Source organism: Mandrillus leucophaeus, unplaced genomic scaffold (assembly GCF_000951045.1).
Source record: "Mandrillus leucophaeus isolate KB7577 unplaced genomic scaffold, Mleu.le_1.0 Scaffold12, whole genome shotgun sequence".
In the NCBI taxonomy this organism is placed as follows: domain Eukaryota; kingdom Metazoa; phylum Chordata; class Mammalia; order Primates; family Cercopithecidae; genus Mandrillus; species Mandrillus leucophaeus.
In genome coordinates, this window is record NW_012100320.1 from 7466775 (window position 1) to 7486534 (window position 19760).

A 19760-nucleotide genomic window follows, 5' to 3' on the forward strand; every position below is an offset into this window, starting at 1 on the left:
CAGTTTTAAGAATTCTCATTTTTGGTGGCTGCTGATCAAATTTGGCAAAATTTTGTCTGTCACTATAAAATCTCAAGGGACACCTCAAGTCCAAATCGTGCTTCAGTCTGCTGTCTTGAAACAGCGGAAAATAAACCTCCTTAAACTTTGTAGCCCCACCCAATACCTACTCCAGTGGTTGGTATGGTGGTCAGTGTCTGCTCTTGACCAGGTGGGAAGTGGCTCATGCCTGTAATCTAGCACTTTGGGAGGCCGAGGTGGGTGAATCACCTGAGAGCAGGAGTTTGAGACCAGCTTGGTCAATGTGGTGAAACCCCATCTCTACTGGAAAAAAAAAAAAAATACCCAGGCATGGTGGCAAACACCTACAATCCCAGCTACTTGGGAGGCTGAGGCAGAAGAATCACTTGAACCTGGGAGGTGGAGGTTGCAGTGAGCCGAGATCGTGCCACGGCACGCCAGCCTGGCGACAGAGTGAGATTCCGTCTCATAAAAAAAAAAATCTCTCTCTCTATATCTTTATATATCTGCTCTCGTTTACCATTTTCTGGAGTGTGGTCCATTTCCTAAAAACCAATCTGTCGAGAAGTTTGACTCCACAATGTCAACAGAACCATGGGTTTATCCTCTTGTTTAAGACTCCTCACTGCAGAAACTCCATATTTCTGCCCCACTTTGCCTGCTAAGGAATTGAATGGCAACAGCTTGGAGCTGGTAAGGAGCAGTAAGGACTGTGCCAGGAACCAAAATGACGGAGGTCAGAGAGACTTTCAGAGGCCAGTCAAGTCAGGTAAGCATCTGCAGAATATGAATAGGGTTCAAGGAAGCCAGCAAAGACAGGGGGATCTAGAGTGCTGAAGTGTGGGCAGCCAGACTCAGGCACTCTGCTGCCTTAGACAATCCGTGGAGCTCCAAGTGGTGAGCACGCCCACAGCCTCTTCTGGGAAAGTGGGCCCAGGCAGTTCTTTATGCACAGTTGAGGGGGCCTATAAATTAAAGCAGGAGCCCCCTCACCAGATGATTGAAGCATAGGTTGGTGTCCAAGCCAGAACCTGACCAATCAGGGAGCTTCCCAGTGTTGGTGACCAACCAGCTTAGGCAGCTAATTTTTGCCTGGGTCATGCAGAGAACAGCAGAGTGAACTGAATGCGTGTGGCCCTGGAGCTGCCATCATGTTTAGGTGACAGAGGAACCTTGGTTGCAGTTGTGCAAAACACCTGTTGTATGGTCTGGATGGGGCTTGGATGGTACTGTGGTGTTCCTGATTTCCCCCTGCCATTTGAATTCTAACGATGAAGTTTGGAACACTGGCCAGAGGTGACAGGGGGCACCTGACTTATGTATCTGGAAAGTGAATGCTCAGTCAGTGAACTTCTTGCCAGAACTGGTCTGAGAGGGTGGGTGGATCGGAGGCAACAGGCGGTGACTGCCATCTGTTCCTGGTTAGAACAGAAAAGTGAGGGTGTGGGGCTGCAGGAAGTTGGGCAGCCCTCAAAAGGAGAGGCCAGCAATCTCCAGAGACTCAGAGAAGACAAGCAAAACCCAAGACAGCCAGCATCTCTGTGGACATCCATAAGCACTGGAACAGAAAAATCTGGCTCTGTAGCCTGCCCTAGCCCTGCCCCATCAGCAGCTTAAAAATACTTCCTTCCATATATATGCTCAGGACCCTGAAGCGCAAAGCCTAGAGCTGTGTTGTCCAATATGATATCCACCTGTGTCTCTTTACACTTAAATTAATTAAATATAATTACAAACTTCATTCCTAGGCCAGGTGCAGTGGCTCACGCTGGTAATCCCAGCACTTTAGGAGACCAAGGCGGGTGGATCACTTGAGGTCAGGAGTTTGAGACCGGCCTGGCCAATGTGGTGAAACCCCTTCTCTACTAAAAATACAAAAATTAGCTGAGTGTGGTGGTATGCACCTGTAATCCCAGCTACTTGGGAGGCTAAAGCAGGAGAATCACTTGAACCAAGAGGTAGAGGTTGCAGTGAGCCAAGATCGCGCCATTGCACTCCAGCCTGGGTGACAGAATGAGACTCCATCTAAAAAAAAAAAAAAGCTAGTCTCACTAGCTGCACTGCAAGTGCTCTGTGGCCAGATGCAGTGGCTCATGCCTGTAATCCCAGCACTTTCCCAGCACTCTGGGAAGCTATGGTGGGAGTATGGCTTGAGCTCAGCCTGAATAACCTAGTAAGACTCTGTTTCTACAAAAAATAAATAAATTTTAAAAAATCAGCCAGGCAGTTACTCGAGAGGCTGAGGTGAGAGAATCATATTTGCCCAGAAGATAGAGGCTGCAGTGAGCTAAGATCACTTCACTGCTCTACGGCCTGGGCAAAAGAGCAAGACCCTGTCTCTAAAAATTAATTAAGAAAATACATGAACATTATAGCGGGAAAAACAAGGGCTATTTTCTACCTTTTTCACGTCCTCAACCTGCTGGGACCATGTGTGGTCCATTGATAAGCAGTTGATGAACCTCCTCTTTTGCTCCCTGCCTGATAACTCCACTCCCCCTGCAGACTTCTCATGAGGAAGCCAGAGGGACGGCTGCCCCTCCTTCCTGGGCCCCAGAGCCTGGAACTGGGGCATTGTTCTTCGTTTCACATTACTGCTTCCATGGCTCCTCCCTCCTCCTTCAAAGAGGCATGAGTGCCTCTTCGTTGCTGCAACTGGCCTCTGCATGAATGAGGACTAGCTTTGATTCATTTTTTTTTTCTAGTATTATTCCTATTATCATTCTCAGCAATATCAACAATCTCAAGAATGAACTGTCCAATACCTCAACTTCTCAGTTCTGCAACCTCCTCATGTCCAGTGAAGGTCAGCTCCTCTATCCTATGAGATACCTGCTCCCATGGTCACATCCTTGACCTTCTCACCATCTTCTCACCTTGACCTTCTTGATGTTCCCACCCCAGCAACCCTTCAGCCCTAGCACATGTCCATCTGTTGACCTTCCCCACCTTCTCACTATCAATGCGGACTCACTTCCTTCCCTAGCCAGCTTAGAACTCATGGTCCATCCTTACAGTCTTCTAAATGCCCTATCCTCCACGGCCTGCGCTTTACTCATTAGAATCATCTGGCTAGTTAACGCAATTGTCTGCCTCCTTGGTGCCTGCACTCAAGCTGCTGAGCCATGATGATGGGCCTCCCCTTAACATCATGCTCATTGGTCTCAAATAAGTGGGCATTTAGCTCTCCCATGCCTCCCTGGTGTAGTAGTTTCCCGCCCCCAAAACAACTCTCATGCCTCCTATCTCTCAAACTTCCCACTCCCATTCTGCCCTTCTGTGCCCCCATCTCCCACTGATGACCTTGCTTCACATTTCCTTTAAAAGCCAACATGAACTCTCCCATCTTCCCTCCACCGAATCTGCCCACCTACCTGTACCTACAGTCTTTCTCCTACTCTCCTGTTATGAAGGATGAAGTGTCCTGTCCTTTTCCAAAGGTCAAACTTCTATTTATGTGCTAGAACCCATGCCTCTGAATTTCTCCAAGATTCTCCCCCTCTCAGCCGGGCACAGGGGCTCATGCCTGTAATCCCAGCACTTTGGAGGCTGAGGTGGGTGGATCATGAGGTCAGGAGTTTGAGACCAGCCTGACCAATATGGTGAAACCCCGTCACTACTAAAAATACAAAAATCAGCCAGGCGTGGTGGCATGTGCCTGTAATCCCAGCTACTCAGGAGGCTGAGGCAGGAGAATCGCTTGAACCCGGGAGGTGGAGGTTGCAGTGAGCCGAGATTGGGCCACTGCACTCTAGCCTCGGTGACAGAGTGAGACTCCGTCTCAAAAAAAAAAAAAAAAAAAGATTCTCCCCCTCTCTCCTCTATCGTCGATGCATCCCTCTCTACTGGATCATTCCTATCAGCCTGCATGGATGTCCTGTATCTCCTGACACTCTGGGAGGTGGAGAGTAGAGAGAGGTAGTTAGTCCAAGGTGACACAGGCTTCCTAGCTCTAGCCTAGGATGGTACCACCAACTGTGTTGCCTCTTCCTATTTTTCAGGCATTGAGAGGAGCTGCTGTTGATCTTTCACAACATCTAGTGTCCCTCTCTCCAGAAGCAGAGATCCATTATCCTTGTTCCTGAGGTTCAAAACATTTTTGTTGCAAGACATCTGTTCCCAGGGACTATGGAGAGACCGGTTTTGTCACAGGCTTGGAAGTCTGGAGAACTGCAGAGATGAGTGGGAGGACCGTGCTGGGCCTGAGAGCTGGATTCTTGAGAAAAGGTGTGAAATTAATCAAGCCAAGATTTGGGTGAGATGAATCTTGCTGCAGTTCGTTGTAGGCTGCATAAGACCTAAAAATTGAGGAAACAGCTTCATACTTTAGACCAGGAAGCTACGGGTTCTAATACCAGCTGGTGCCTTCCTGGCTGTGTGACTTTGAGCAACTTAACATAATGTCTCTGAACATCAGTTTCTTCATCTGGAAAGTGGAAATCATAATAGCTACTTCAAGTAGAATTCTGCTGTGAGAATTACATGAGATCATGTGTGTCAAGTTCTGGGCACATAAGGGGCACTCAAGACAGATTAGTTTTATCTACACATCCTTATTGAGCCAGTTGGATTACCCAGGCAATTGTAGGTGTGTATAGACCAGGTTATCGGTCTACACTTTGAGACCTCAGAAAGTCGTTTTGCAAATTCTCCATCAAAACACTCCCGCCTCACTAGAGAGGCTACTATTTCGCCCACGTTGCCCCTTCCTACTGCCACTGCAGAGTTTTGGCAGGGGAATGCTTTATTTTGTGTTCAAAATAGATGTAAATACAGGCCCCAGGGCAATGAGGGAAATAATACAACAAACTATCGACTAAGACTGTCAAAGTCATTTAGTCCGCATCACTGTTTTTGTAGGACACAGAGGTGACTTGGCGACTACCCAGCTAGTTAGTTTCAGAGTTAGGATGAGAATCCAGGTCTCCTGACTCCTGAGTGCCTCACCAAAATGTGTAACACCTGCACAAGGCCATCAGCAAGATTTAGGATACTCCCAGAGGGCAAATCCATTGCTTTTTATAACCAAGATAGTCCATGGAATGTATCATGACTGTGGTGGTTGATACAAATAAATTATTTAATGGATACAATGTATATTATTCAGGTGATGGTTACACTTAAAGGCCCAGACTTTACCACTATGTAATATATCCATGTAACAAAACTGCACTTGTATCCCTTACATTTATAAACAAACAAACAAAAAACAACAGAGTGGATTTTGCTAATGTAAATTTTTAAGGGGAAGGGAGGAAAACTTCTAAGAAGCTTGTCTTAATTACCAAGGGCCATTGAAAATTTTGTTTTCTCCTTGTTACAAAAAATATTTGGGTTGCCTAGGCTTCTTTACCATACTTTTTTAAAAAATAGAAATTTTCACTTTCCACTGCTCTTTCCCATCTGGTATGGTTTGGATATGTGTACCCTCCAAATCTCATGTTGAAACGTGATCCCCATTGTTAGAGGTGGAGCCTGATGGGAGGTGTTTGGGTGGGGCAGATCCCTCATGAGTGGCTTGGTGCCATCCCCATGGTAGTGAGTGAGTTCTTGCTCTGAGTTCGCTCAGAGATCTGGTTGTTTAGAAGAGCAAGGCATCCCCCCTTCTCTCTCTTGCTCCCTTACTTACAATGTGACGGACCTGTTCCTGTTTCACCTCCACCATGAGTAAAAGTTCCCTGAGGAGGCCGGGCGCGGTGGCTCAAGCCTGTAATCCCAGCACTTTGGGAGGCCGAGACGGGCGGATCACGAGGTCAGGAGATCGAGGCCATCCTGGCTAACACGGTGAAACCCCGTCTTTACCAAAAAAATACAAAAAATTAGCCGGGCGTGGTGGCGGGCGCCTGTAGTCCCAGCTACTCAGGAGGCTGAGGCAGGAGAATGGCCTAAACCCGGTAAGTGGAGCTTGCGATGAGCTGAGATCTGGCCACTGCACTCTAGCCTGGGCGACAGAGCGAGACTCCGTCTCAGAAAAAAAACAAAAAAAAAAAAAACAAAAAACTTCCCTGAGGACTCACCAGATGCCGAGCAGATATCGGGACTACACTTAATGTACAGCCTGCAGAACCATGAGCCAATTAAAACTCTTTTCTTTTTTTGAGATGGAGTCTTGCTTGCACTGTTGCTGAGGCTGGAGTGCAGTGGTGCAATCACAGCTCACTGCAGTCGTGACCTCCTAGGCTCAAGCGATCCTCCCACCTCAGCCTCCCAAGTAGCCAGGACTGCAGGTGCACATCACCACACCTAGCTAATTTTTGTATTTTTTGTAGAGACAGGGTCTCACCATGTTGCCTAGGCTGGTCTCTAACTCCTAGGCTCAAGAGATCTGCCTGCCTCAGCCTCCCAAAGTATTGGGATTACAGGCATGAGCCACCATACCCAGCCAGGCATTTCTTTAGAGTGAGGTAAGAACTGACTGACACACCATCTTTCCATCATCTCACAGCCTGTGAGATACACAGGTAGCTATTATCATCCCCTTTCTACAAGAGGTGTAAAAGACATGTTGACCCAGATTTGAATTCCGCTTGCCACTTGTGTGATATTGGGCAGGTCAGTTAACCTCTTTGAGCCTCACTTTTTTGTTTAAATGAGTATGGCCATATTAGCTGTGGCTATTGAGTTTAATGCAGCATTTCCCAAACTTCCCTCATGATGAGAATCCTCTGGGTATTGTTAAAATCACAAATTCCTGGGCCCTAGTCCAGGGCTACTGAACTAGAATTCCCAGGGATGAGGCCTGGCAGTCTGACAGGCCCCAGGGATTATCAGGGAAATTTGGGAAACACTAGGTTGATTTTTATAAAGCATTTATTGTTGTGTCTGGCACTAAGCAGCCAATATTGAGCGCTTAGATGGGTTCAATCTTTGAAATGTGGATAATAGTGATTACCAGATAGGGTTATGATGAAACACAAGAATAATAACGTATAGTGCCTGGCAAACAGTAAGTTGTAAGTATCTGTTGGAGTCCTCACTTCATTGCACTCATCAGGACTCCCAGGATGGGACGGGATCACCTGGAGGTTCGCTGGTTCTCTGTCCTGGCTCTATCCAAGTGCTGTGCCTCCTCAACTCCAGGCCTCCATCCTCTAGCCCAGCACCTCCCATGGGAAGATTCTTGTTTTCTAGATTTCAGGCAGCAAGCCTCATTTGACCAATTTGGGTTTCAGGTCCTTCCTTGTACCAGTCACTGTGGTTAGGATTTGGACTAGGCTGATTGGCCAGGACAAAATAACTTGCTTACCTAAGACCCAGAGGGATGGCGGCCAGCCCATCTGAACTTCAGGAGTGGAGAATGGTCCATATCCATGTGAGTCTTTCCAGTGGTCCATTGGAGTTGTTGCTAGGCCAAGAAAAACGGATGGTTGGCAGGCAGCCCCACGGACGTTCCCTGCATCAGCTCCCCAGTTCGCAGTCAGCCAGCAGCCTCCAGATGCCTCAGTGACTCCGGAGCTTCTGGCAATCTCTCCTCTGCTAGTGCGACCACCGCCAGACTTGAGGGTCTCAGTCGGATGACCCAGCCTTTGACCTACCCTCATCGGTGCAACCATCTCCAGCCCCCTCCTTGGCCTGTTCACCCTTGGGCCGGCCTGTCCCAGGGGCCTGTCCAAGGGCTGGACCAGGGACTTAGAGCTGCTGTTGTCCAAAGCTGCTTATTAGAGACCCACTGTGGGAATTCTTCCAACCATGAACAATGAGTTTCTAAACCAGGATAAAAACAGCCTTTGCAAGTCAGCAAATGAGACAAACTGAATTGCTCAACCCCCCTTCCCTCATCTGCCTGGTACTTTGAACACAGTGGCTAAGAACAAGGTCTCTGGAGTCAGAAGGATGTCGTTTTGAGGCCCTTCACTTACTAGCTGGGCTAGTTGTCTCACTTCTGAGCCTCGGTTTCCTCTGTGAAATCCGCAAAGATTAGAGGAGGCAATGGATGGAAAGCACATGACACACAGTAGCTCATAATCAAGAAGCATCGTCATTACTGTCCTCTCCAGGCACTGGTCTGCACCAGGAAACACGCAGCCCTTCAGTGGTGATCAGTGTCAGATAGGACAATGTCAGAGAGCCAAATTTTCCACTGTGAATAGCAAGAACCTATGATGCATTCCAAAGCCACCTAAAACACATACCTGGCCATGGCACTCACTATATCCTGTTCACTCAAGGCTCAGCTGTTTCCTTCCTGGAAGACACACTGCATGGTGTGTCTTCTCACCGCAGCTGGCCTCCCCCCACCCAAACAGTACAGCTGTGTGTGAGACGGTGCAGAAGCCCACGGATGGGAGTCCTGGTTTCCAGGCTTGGCTGTCACTCCCCTGCAGTGAAACCTTGGGCACATCACTTGCCTTCTCTGGGCTTCGATTTCCTCTTTGGTCAAATAAGAGGGCTGCACGGGGTGACTTAGAAACCTAAGTCCTTCTATCTCAGGGGTCTGTCCTATGGCATTTACTAGTGCACTGAGTGGTGAAACTTCCCTCGCTGAAGCCGTGATGGTCAGGGTGAGGAACTACTCCAACACACCTCACTCACACAAGTGGTCTGATCTGGGAAGCAGGAGTCAGGACGTGGGAGGCACTTATGGTACAGGCAAGAGGGCCGGCTCTGGAATCGCACACCTGGTTAGTTCCTGATGGTGCTCTTCTTCCTGGCTGTATGGCCTTGGGCATTACCCTCTAAGCCACTGTGTAGCAAGGGTAACAGCATCTACCTAAGGTGGCTGTGATGATTCGGTAAGATTAATGAGATGCTGCATTTGAAGCAAAGGGCCTAGAACATAGCAAGAGCTCAGGAAAAGCCAGCCCTGCCCCTCTCTCCTCTTTGTCTGAGCTTTCTGTGCCACTCGTAAGTTCCATGAAATGCAAATAGCCCCAGATGGGCCTGGGTTGCATGCTGATTCCACTTTTTCCAAGTGACTTGACCTGTTTTCCTTATCTGTTAAATGGGCATAATACGATCTTCCTCAAGGGTTAACACGAATGCTTGGCATGATCAATACAGAAAGGGTTCTCCTCCCCGAGGCCCATTAACATCAACCTGTTCACCACCTTCCCTTTTTCCTTACATTTTTTAGTTCTTTCTTTGTGAGACAGGTCCTCAGCCTGTCGTCCAGGCTGGAGTGCAGTGGGGTGATCATGACCCACTGCAGCCTCAACTTCCCTTGCTCAAGTGGACTACAGGCATGCACCACCACGCCTGGCTAATTTCTGTATTTTTTGTAGAGACGGGATCTCTTTCTGTTGCCCACGTGGGTCTCAAGCAATGCATCCGCCTTGGCCTCCCAAGGTGCTGGGATTATAGGCATGAGCCACCGTGCCTGGCCTATGGTATTTATTGCTGTACCTGTTAGTCACCTGATCCTTAAAGGCCCCATGGAGGGAAGTCAGGGCCAGAAAACCTGAGGCCAGACCAGAGTATCTCTCAATTTCACCCCACTTCCATGTTCTTTCACTCTGAGAGGCACAAGAACATGCTTGCCTAGTTCATTCTCACAGCCCAGGTGCTTATTAGCACAGCACTTGGCCCGGAGGAGGTCACTTCTCCATCCCATCCATCCCATGCTTGGAACCACAGGCAGCTTGCTCCAAAGGGCAGTAGGTGCCAGGGTACCACCCAGAGGGTGAGGTGGGTCACAGACTCTTCTGGAAACACTTTGCACTGCTGGAATCACACAGTAACTATAAGACATTGTAAGGAATTAGGGCTTGTTGTGGGTTCAAGGCTGTAAAGAATGAATACATAAGAATGAGTATATGTGAACATGTATAAACAACCACAGTAAATTAGCTTAACTCTTCTGGAAAACATGGAACCTTGTACATGAGCCTCATAAATGTTTTCAGCTTTTGGTCCAATGACTGTACTACTTCTAAGAGTTTGTACTAAGAAATCCACAAAAAGTATGAATAAGTAGTAATATAACAATATCCACTCTAGGGGTAAGTTGGACATAACGAAAACATCTAACCATTTGGTTAGAATTAAGTAAATCAGAATATAGTTGATGGACTACTATGTAGCCATTTAAGATACATGCTTTTGAAAATTAAAGGTACAAGGAAATGATTCTAATACTGTTAAGTAAAGTAACAAAATAAAACACCATATGTAAACCTCTGGGTTTGTGAAATAATTTGTTTTATAAACATTCCTGAGTTTTCAACCATACATTCTTTTTACAATACGACAAACAAAACAATGAAAGATATTCAAAACAAGGTTCCAAGGTTAGCCCAACTTGATTGTTTGGGTACTTGTTTTTTTAGTAACTCTGTAACTTTTTTAAAGGAAGCTTTTAATGAAGATACACCACTGAGTCTTGCTTTAAGACCAAAAATATCCAAACTTAGTATCACATTATATATATATCTCATAAGAAAAGCTATTCTGTCAGGTAACAAAAATGAAGCTTCCCCCTCACCTAGCAGTTCATCTGGAATGCATCTTGACAAGATCAATGGCCTGTTGGACTCAAAGAAGCCATCCCCAAAAAAATTGTATAAAAAGATTTATTGAAATTTATCAATGACAAACAGACATAAAACTCAAAGTTTGGCTCTTCTGAGGGGCAGGAGAAAAACTGGTGCAGATGTTCTTTTATACAGATGAAACATGGGTTCAGAAATTACACGTCACTTCTAAAGCAACCAGAAGAGGGACACGAAAGCAAACCTGTACATTCACTAGGAATTTGCAGTCATTTCAGATTTCCACTAGGTAAGAAAATACAATTTTGCGTTAGTTTTTCCGTGCTCGGGTGTATGAAAAAAAAACCCAGCCGACATGCAGCAACGTCTCCAGCGCTTAGGACTGTAAAAACGTTCTAAGCACAGAAGTACATGTGGAAGAATTCTCTCATCATTTTTGTAAAACAAAGCGTTCTAATATTTTACAGAACAAGATAGGACAGTATTTTTTTTTTTTTTCTTTTAAAGAAGTTGAAGTTTGAGGGTGTGTTTCTTCTCTTTTAATTTTAATTACCAAATCCATTTTCCTTGTAACTTACAAGCCTGCCGTTTTCAGCTCTCTGGCTCATAAGCTCTCAAGAGTAACATCAGAGTCCTCTTTGTAGAGCGAAGCCCACCACCATCTGTGAAGGGGGAAAAGGGATGAGAGATGGGGAATGTCCCCAGACCAGTGCCAAAATACGCCTTTAGGTTGCTATTTACAAACCAGGGCGTTGGATGCCTCTAGCAGGCCCGAGAAAAGCAGGTACAAAGTGAACCAAAGCAAAAAAACATGGCTGGTGCTCAGCCCCTCCTGGGCATTGAGAAACCAAACTGAGACCAGCCACAGCCTTCTACCCAACCCAAGAGACTTGGGAAATACCAGGAAACGTAAGAGAACTCCAAACCATCCTCTTTGAGAGTCAGGAACAAATGCTCACTTAGTGTGTACTTAGCTATCGCATTTACAGGGACAAAAACCGGACACAAAGAAAAAGTAGGGGGAAAAAATAAAGAGTGGCAGTAAAAATAGTATTTTATTCCACCCCCACCCGCCCTCCCTCCCCCCGCAACCCCCAGTACACTTTTCCCCTCTCGTTCCCACAGCAACGTTACAATCAGAAAAAAATAAGTTTCAGGGGGCAGGATTGGAGGAGGGGGAGGGGATATGGGTAAAAACAGTCAAATCACAATAGGAATTTTTCAAAATAGGTTATTCCACTTAGTCATCATCTTCTCCCTCATCTTCAGGTTCTCGTTTTCGCTTCTGACCCCTTTCTTCTTCTGGAAGAGCAAGAAAGTGGCATTTAGATTAGTTATGAATCCCACCTCTTTAACTCAACCCACCCAATGAGAAGCCACGGGGCCCACGACTACCAAGCTGTGCCATCCTTGGAAACCAAGGCAAGACATCTGCACAGCTGGAGGGGGAACCTGAGGCCTCTGACAGGAGTGTCCTGCCCACTGCCAGGGGACTCAGAGCCTCAGCGATCTAAGGCCAAAGTAAAAGGGCCAGGCTGCTACCAGTTGAGAGTAAAAAGGCTGCCATACCACCAAGCTCTTCTTCATCTTCCTCGTCATCTACCTCTCCATCATTATAACCTTCTTCATCCTCCTAGGAGAAAAGACGGACACCAGAACATTAGAAACGCCCCGCCTTGAGACACGCTGAGGAAGCCACACAGAGCACAAAAAGGCCGGGGTCACCCCCAGCCTCTCAGAGCCCCCACCAAGACTTGCCATCTCGGGAGGAATGTAAAGCAAAGGTTCTTAATTTATTTTGGATCAAGGACCCATTGGGGAATCTGCAGAAAGCTTTGAACTCCTTCTCCAGAAAATGTCCGCATCATTTATAATATTTGCAAGCAGTTTCAGGGGGTGATGGATTCCAGCACCCAGGTTAAGAACTCCCATCTGAAGTCCCTGTAAGGCAGGCAGCTTTCCAGTCTGCGCGTTCTCTGAGGAGAGCAAGTTCCCGAGCAGACTCCCTGCCGTGCAAAGTAGGCCATCCTTTCTTGCATCTGTCCTCAATCTAGTTTTGGCTTCAAGGGAAGACCCCAGTTTCAGCAAATCCAGATTCTGTGGGCAAGTCCAATGTCACCCGATCCAGTCCCTTCCCTAGCTTGCAAACTTGGACCACCTGGAAGGGATGGGGAAGATAAATTCAAGACCCCCCTGAGGACATCATTGCCAACCAGCTTGAGGTTCAGCAAGGTATACGACTTTCCTTCTCAACACAGGACCGTGGCTCTCCTCTGCTCCTGAAAGTATATGCAAGCTGAACCTCTGCTTGTTAAACCCAGTTCCTGAAGTTTAAGAACTTGGTGACAGACTTCTTTTTTGTCAAGGGAAATAGTCTTTTAAAATGTCACCAAAGAGTTCCCTCATCAGTCTGTTTGCTAAGGTTCTGAGTTTTTCTGCATGTATAAGCTCTCCTTTACTGAAAGTTGGAAATATGCAGATGGTCAGTGAGATTATTAAAAAAAAAAAAAAAAAAAAAAAACCCACAATCCTCCCCGCCCTGCACCGCCGCCAAACCCCACATGCAGCACTTCTGTGACAGGAAGGGGAAGACGAAACAGCTATTAGCCAATACAACTTACTGCCCTGTTCTAGGGAAACCTGTTTTACTAAGACTTTATTTTTAAAATACAATATTCTTTAGAGATGAGCCTAGGAGTCTAGACCTAGGGAGAAGACAAAGCCAGCAGCACAACTAAACAGAAACCAAGCTCATCTCGCCAGCTTTTTTTTTTTGGACTGAGTCTCGTTCTATTGCCCAGGCTGGAGTGCAGTGGTGCCATCTCAGCTCACTGCAACCTCTGCCTCCCGGGTTCAAGCGATTCTCATGCCCCAGCCTCCTGCGTAGCTGGAATTACAGGTGTCCGTCAACATGCCTGGCTAATTTTTATATTTTTAGTAGAGAAGGAGTCTCGCCATGTTGCCTAGACTGGTCTCGAACTCCTGACCTCAAGCGATCTGCTCACCTCGGCCTCCCAAAGTGTTAGGATTACAGGCATAAGCCACCGCGCCTGGCCTCCGCTTTTCTATTGTCATTGGCCTGTGTCTCTCAAGCCTGGGCCGGCTGGCTGAAACTGGAAGACACTATCTGAGTGAGTCCGTGTGGCAAGCGGATGTGTCTGCATCCTCCATTGAGGGAGACAGGAAACTGCGGGGGGAGTTGGGAGGGGACACAGGTACCTTGTCCATGCTATTGTCACTTTAAAACTCTCTAGGTCTAACTTCTGCAATTAGCAAGAGTTGATTTAGAATTCTGAGCAAGTTATAGAAAATGACTCTGCTACAGAGAGGCTCAGAACACACAAACACAAAACCCAACACAGTGCCAGGAACCTGGAGGAGGGTGTGAACGCCTACAATAAGCAGTCAGACACTTACCCCTTGTCAGACATTGTCCTTAAGCATTTTACTTACACTTCACTTTATCCTCTTAACAACCCTGTGAGAAAGCTATCATGATCCCTGTTTTACAGATGAAGAAATAGGCTCAGAAAGGTCAGGTAAATTGTCTGGGGACACACAGCTAGTGAGTGGTAGAGCTGGGACTCACCCCCTCACAGATCTTGTTAAAAAACTGGGAACCAGCCAATCTGTTTAGGAAAATGGCCAACTCCTGACGCTCTATTTCCATAGTGTCACTCTCTGATTTGGGATCCAGCAGTGTTATCCTGCTACCTATCAGTTCAAGGCAGTCTTTGGTTGTCCCCAGCACAGTTTAAGTGCTCAATGAATATCTTAATTAGCATATGAAAGCAAAAAGCAGAAAATGGGGTCATGCATTCTGTACTTCTTCACACAGAAACAATGGCCAGGCTTACCCCAGCAGGTTCAGTCCCTGCCTCTAAAATCCTCTTCCCCTCTTCTAATCCAGCCTCCCCAGAGCTTGCTGCAAGTCTTGTCTCCCCAGAAACAGTCCAGTGAAAGGCTCCGAAATGGACTCACTTCACTACCCACCGGGGAGCAACTTTCCTAACCAGGGCTCCAGGGTTGCCAAGACTGATCACAGAGGCAGTCAGTGGGACTGCCTCAAAGGGGCAGACGGTGGCCCTGCCCAGCCCAGCCCAGCCTCCTTACCTCCTCCTCTCCACTCACGTCCTCCTCTTCACCTTCCTCCTCCTCATCCTCGTCCTCCTCGTCTTCCACTACCTGAGCATCTTCATCATACTCCTCCTCTGTGCAATGGAAATGGGGAATGGAAACAGAACTAGTGGTGAGCTGGCTCCGCCCCCACACAGCACAGGCCCCTGTAGCGTCTTCAGTGTGGGGCTCACGACCCTGCCGCACCCACCTAAGCCCAAAGATTGAACACACTAACTCTCATGAAAACAATGCAGACATAATTAAACACATCCTGAAGTTGTGCCAAAGATAAGCCCTCCCTCACAAGTGTTATGAATGTGAAAGACCCCTTCTGGAGGTCTCTCACACTGAGACCACCAGAAAATTGTCAGAGCAGAACAATAAGTTCCAGGGCCCGGGAGAGCGGCAAGGTCAATGCAAACTCCTCACATTAAAGGTGAGAGATCCGAGGCACAGAGAGAACTGACTTGTTCAAGGTCACACATTGAGTCACTGGTTGAGCTGGGCCTAGGGGACCTGGTACTGGGACTGCCAGTTTTGGCTCCTTTCTGCCATATCACAAGATCCCCACCAAGGCAAACACGGTCTCTGAGTATCTTGCAAAACACTCCCAATTGAACAAGGAAAACCAAAATCCCGTATCTGAATCAATCAGGCAAGTGTCTCCATTCTCAACTTTATCTGGCCACGAAGACCCATGGGAAAGCTGCACTGTGCTGGTGGCAAGGGAGAAGGGGATGTAACAGGACGAAGAACCCCATTCTTTTCCCTCTTTCCTTCCTGTAGGCCGCGACTGCACAACACACTGCCAGGGAACCCTACAGGCGGCCTGCAGCCCTCAACTTCCCAGCACTTGTGGCTCCTGAGCATCTGAGCCAGTGCCCCTAAGTGTGGGGCTGTGGGCTGCAACCACCAGGGGGCCCCACAACCCCTCTAGCTCTGGACCTCCTCTCCACTACTGAATACCTAGACAGGAAAGGGGGGTCTACACCCTCTTCTCTCTCTATCCCCTCCCTCCCTCCCTGAGAGAGTGTCTAAGTGCGGGTCACACTATAGGATGACAGTAGAATACCACTCCCTGAAGGGCTTTGGAAAGGGACAAAAATTGAAGTGGGGATTCAGCTGGATGATTTTAAAGGAGTTATTACGCAGTTGGAGAATCTCAGGATATTTCCATGAGCATGGGACTCATACTTTGTTCTTTTAGGGAAGACAACCAATGAGACAGGTTAGGGACTATGGAAAATAAAGCAGACAGCCCCACTCCCCTCCCTAGCTTTGGAAGGAGGTAGCTGCCAGCCAGCCAGCCAGCCAGCCTTCAGTAGCTGGGTGGGGGCCTCCCAACACCCAGCCCACCCACCTCTGCAAAGCCAAGGAGGAGCCCCAAGGCCTCAGCTGGGCCCCTGCAGCCCTGGACCACCCCGTCACCCACCATCCTCATCCTCCTCCTCGTCATCCAGGCCCTCCACGTAGCCCTCAGCATCTGAGTCAGGGGCCTCCTTGTCGTCTCGGTCGTAGCCGTCGAGATATGTGAGCTGCGGGAGGAGCTTGAACACATTTTCTCGGTAGTCGTTCAGGTTGGTTACCTCGCAATTGAAAAGGTCTAAGCTCTTGAGGTTTTCTAACTTTTTCTGCAAGTGGAAAAATGAAACCAACAGTAAGTGATTTGTGGGAGGAAGGCGGGGGAACAGCCCTAGCAAAAAGGCAAGGATGCCATGAGATACAGTGGACAGACCACGACTTCCAGGTGATAAGGAAGCTTGGATTTGGCTCTGCTTAGCCACAGTATTTGCCCAGACATATCACCTGCAATTTGTGGGCCTCAGTGTCTCCATCTGGAAAATACGGGGTTGGACTGGAGGATCTTTGAAGCCTTATCCAATGTTAACACTTTTATTTTGCAATTATAGCTTCTCTTAACAGTGATTGACTTGAAATTAGCCTGGGGCTTTCTTGGTGCATGAGCCAAGAGGTTTGCTGCCTTTCCCTGAGACTAAGGAACGAGAGGGAAACCAAAAGCAACTTGAACTAACACACCAACTCCTTCTGTATCTGATAATGATGATGATGAGGGCAGTTAACATAGCACTTCATGTACTGAGTCACTTTATCTCACAACCCCTGTAAGGTAGAAATAATTATTCGTTCACTTCACCTATGTGGAAATGGAGAGTACAGGATTTGGTAATTCATCAGGCAGCCCAACTTCAGACCTGTGCTCTTACTCTGAAATACTACCTCTCAGAAAAGGATAAGAGAAAAAGCGATGGAGGATTCCAATTCTGTCTGTAGTATCTGACATCATGTGCTCTGTCAAAGCTTCACACCAGACGGGTTCTAGCCAATGTTATCCCTATTTGATGGTAGAGGAAACTGAGGCCCAGGAAGTGAAGGGTCATACTGCTTGAAAGTAACTGATTTGCATTTTGACTTCCCACCTCACCCACCTTCGAGGCACCAGGTACAAAAAAATCCCATCCTAGGCTGAGTCCCCATTCCAAAGGGGGCCAGGTCTAACAAGGGAGTAAAACCACTGCTCCTTGGAGTCAATGTCGGGAGCTAGGTTGCTCTCTCTCTACGACCTTGCAGTTGAGACCTGGGTCATTCTCAGCAGAAGCCAAGGGCAGGGAGGAAGTCTTGACAGTGGACTGTGTAGGCAAGCCCAGCACCCCCTACCAAAAGCAGCTTCCTGCCCCAGGGAGGTAAGGTAACACACACTGACAAGCAGGGGCAGGGAAAGCACTGAGACACGGGTGATCTGGGCAGGGGGCAGTGGAAAGTGTGAACATGGGCGTGCCTGAGTGCCTGATCCCTAATGGTGACCGAATCACAATGTTTTACAAGGATTTTATATACTCAATCCCCATACCTCGCCCATACACAGAACTTCAAAGACGTTTTCCTTTTGTAATAACATAAAATCAAGACTTCCAGACAGATCAGAATAGTTTGGCTTTCTCCTGGAAGACCAGTGGAAGGCCTGAAAAGAAGTTCTGTGGGAAGTACATTCTACTAATTGGCCCCAATGCCATTGATGGACAGGTAAAGAGCTTGGAAAAGAAATGCCAGTGTCCTGTTCTGCCACATTGGCCACCAGCAAGTCCCATGAGCATCCATGGAGAGCAAGGAGTGCCTTTTGGGACAGAAACCCTGAAAACTCCAACCCAATCTGAGGGATACCCCACCTCCCCTATAAACCCAGAACGGAAATTTGGCAAACGTGGCCAATTGTCCTCCTGGTCTTTCCCCCAATTCTAAGATGCCTGAGGTGCTGCTGCTGCCCCCCATTTTTTTTTTTTTGGAGACGGAGTCTCGCTCTGTCACCCAGGCTGGAGTGCAATGATGCGATCTCAGCTCACAGCAACCTCCGCCTCCCAGGTTCAAGCAATTCTCCTGCCTCAGCCTCCGGAGTGGCTGGGACTACAGGCACCTGCCACCACGCCCGGCTAATTTTTGTATTTTTAGTAGAGATGGGGTGTCACCATGTTGGAAAGGCTGGTCTCAAACTCCTAACCTCAGGTGATCCACCTGCCTCGCCCTCCCAAAGTGCTGGGATTAAAGGTGTGAGCTACCACGCCTGGCCTTATGAGGTGACTCCTGTATGTATATTCACAACAGGTGTATTTACTTCATGTGGTAGTATTTCCTATTCCAAAAGAGTTGTTTTCAGTGACACATCTTACAGTTGATTTCCTTAAAAATCAAAGGAATACAGCAAATCAGATCCTGGTAATAAAGAAAGCATTGTTCTGAACATGACCTGCCCCTTTTTGGCTGGTAAATCGGTGAAGCTTAGGGGATGTCCATCTCTACAAGGATGAGCAGAGGAGCCAGAAACGCTGCCCAGGCCCCTGAGAGCCTGTTCACTATTGCACCAAGGACTGGTGACCAGGGGTCAGTCTTCTCCACACCACATTGAGGAAGGCCTGCCTCCATGAGGCTCTCACACCACACAGCTCTCAGTCATTCCAGGGTTCTATGTCAGGACTGACTCATCTCCCACAGTTCAGGGGCCAGCGACCCAAGGAGAAAACTGGAATCCACCTCCAGGGACAGTTTAATTCTTGGATTGCTCCTCCCTTCCCAAAAAGGGGCAACAAGCCACGCCCAGAACCTGAAGACATTACAGCTCAGGTTTCCAAAGCTGAGCAGAAACTATGAGTGGAAAAGCAGGAGCAGAAATTGAGACTAGGGTTCTACCCTACCCATACAAAAGCTGCCCATTCTGTCTGTGTGACCTTGGTCAAGGTATTTAACTTCTCTGGGCCTCAGTTTCTCTATGGACTCAGCAGAAACAACAGCTCAATTCTATCTCATAGCACATCATGAGAGTCAAAGAAATTAAGTGGGAAAAGGATAAATGCAAAAGTAGTATTCGCTGATGCCAATTCCTCCCACCTCCTACCCCTGCAGGGAGGGGAGGGTCCGAATGACTTACCAGTGGCTCTATTGTGCTGAGGTCTTTAATTTTGTTGCCACTTAAATTTAGATGCGTGAGGTTCGGACACTTTTCTGCCAATACTTCCAGGCCCCCTGAGACTCTGTTATCGCTTAGTTCAAGCTAAACAAGGCAGGGAGAGAAAAATCAGAAAAGGCTTTTAAAATGAAGGCTCCTGGCTCAGAGCTGCCTGGCTTTCCCCAGACGGGCAAGAAGGGAAAGCAGTCTCAGGGAATTGTCTGGCATGTTAGTGCAAGCACCTGGCTTTCCCTTCAATTACGCTTCCTAAACACAGGTAATAACCCTTCCCCTCCCCACCCCCGCCTCCCAGCACACACAGACTCCAAACACTCTATTTACCTTCTTAAGTTTGTTTAACTTTGGTAAGTTTGCGATTGAGGTGAGGCCTACGTTGATTGTACTTAAGAATTCCAGTTCTTCAAACTCATCTGTGAGGCCTTCGAGTTTGCCTTCATTCGACCGACTGTTGTCCAGGACAAGTTCTTTCACCTGAAAGAAGGCCCAGCTGTGTGAGTGGGGGTGAGGAATGGGGCTGAAGCAGGGGAAGGGTGTTAGAGGACTCCTTAGGGGACAGGGAGACAGTGGCAGGAAGCGGTCCGTCATTCCGTCACTTCTTCTAGCTTTCCGGATCACTGTGCTGCCAACGACCACAGGATGGAGTTGCCCACCCTGACTTTTCTGCCTTTTCAACATTGGGGTGAGAAGAAGTCTGTGGTGAGCTGAGCTGCAGAACC

General features: G+C 47.8%; 1 protein-coding gene across 2 annotated transcripts in view; it reads right to left on the reverse strand.

Annotated features, from left to right (window-relative positions):
* Window positions 1–10146: 10146 nt before the first annotated feature.
* ANP32A (acidic (leucine-rich) nuclear phosphoprotein 32 family, member A) overlaps window positions 10147–19760 on the reverse strand; it is a 41002-nt gene continuing 31388 nt past the window's right edge. The window contains exons 2-7 of one of the 2 annotated variants that reach the window (XM_011968805.1): window positions 19366–19515; window positions 19006–19128; window positions 16000–16198; window positions 14562–14659; window positions 12018–12081; window positions 10147–11750 (exon numbers count right to left, since the gene is read on the reverse strand). In XM_011968805.1, coding sequence (XP_011824195.1) covers window positions 11689–11750; window positions 12018–12081; window positions 14562–14659; window positions 16000–16198; window positions 19006–19128; window positions 19366–19515 — 696 coding nt within the window. In that variant the 3' untranslated portion in view covers window positions 10147–11688. The remainder of the gene's footprint in view (window positions 11751–12017; window positions 12082–14561; window positions 14660–15999; window positions 16199–19005; window positions 19129–19365; window positions 19516–19760) is intronic. The other variant, XM_011968813.1, reaches the window with a different exon arrangement.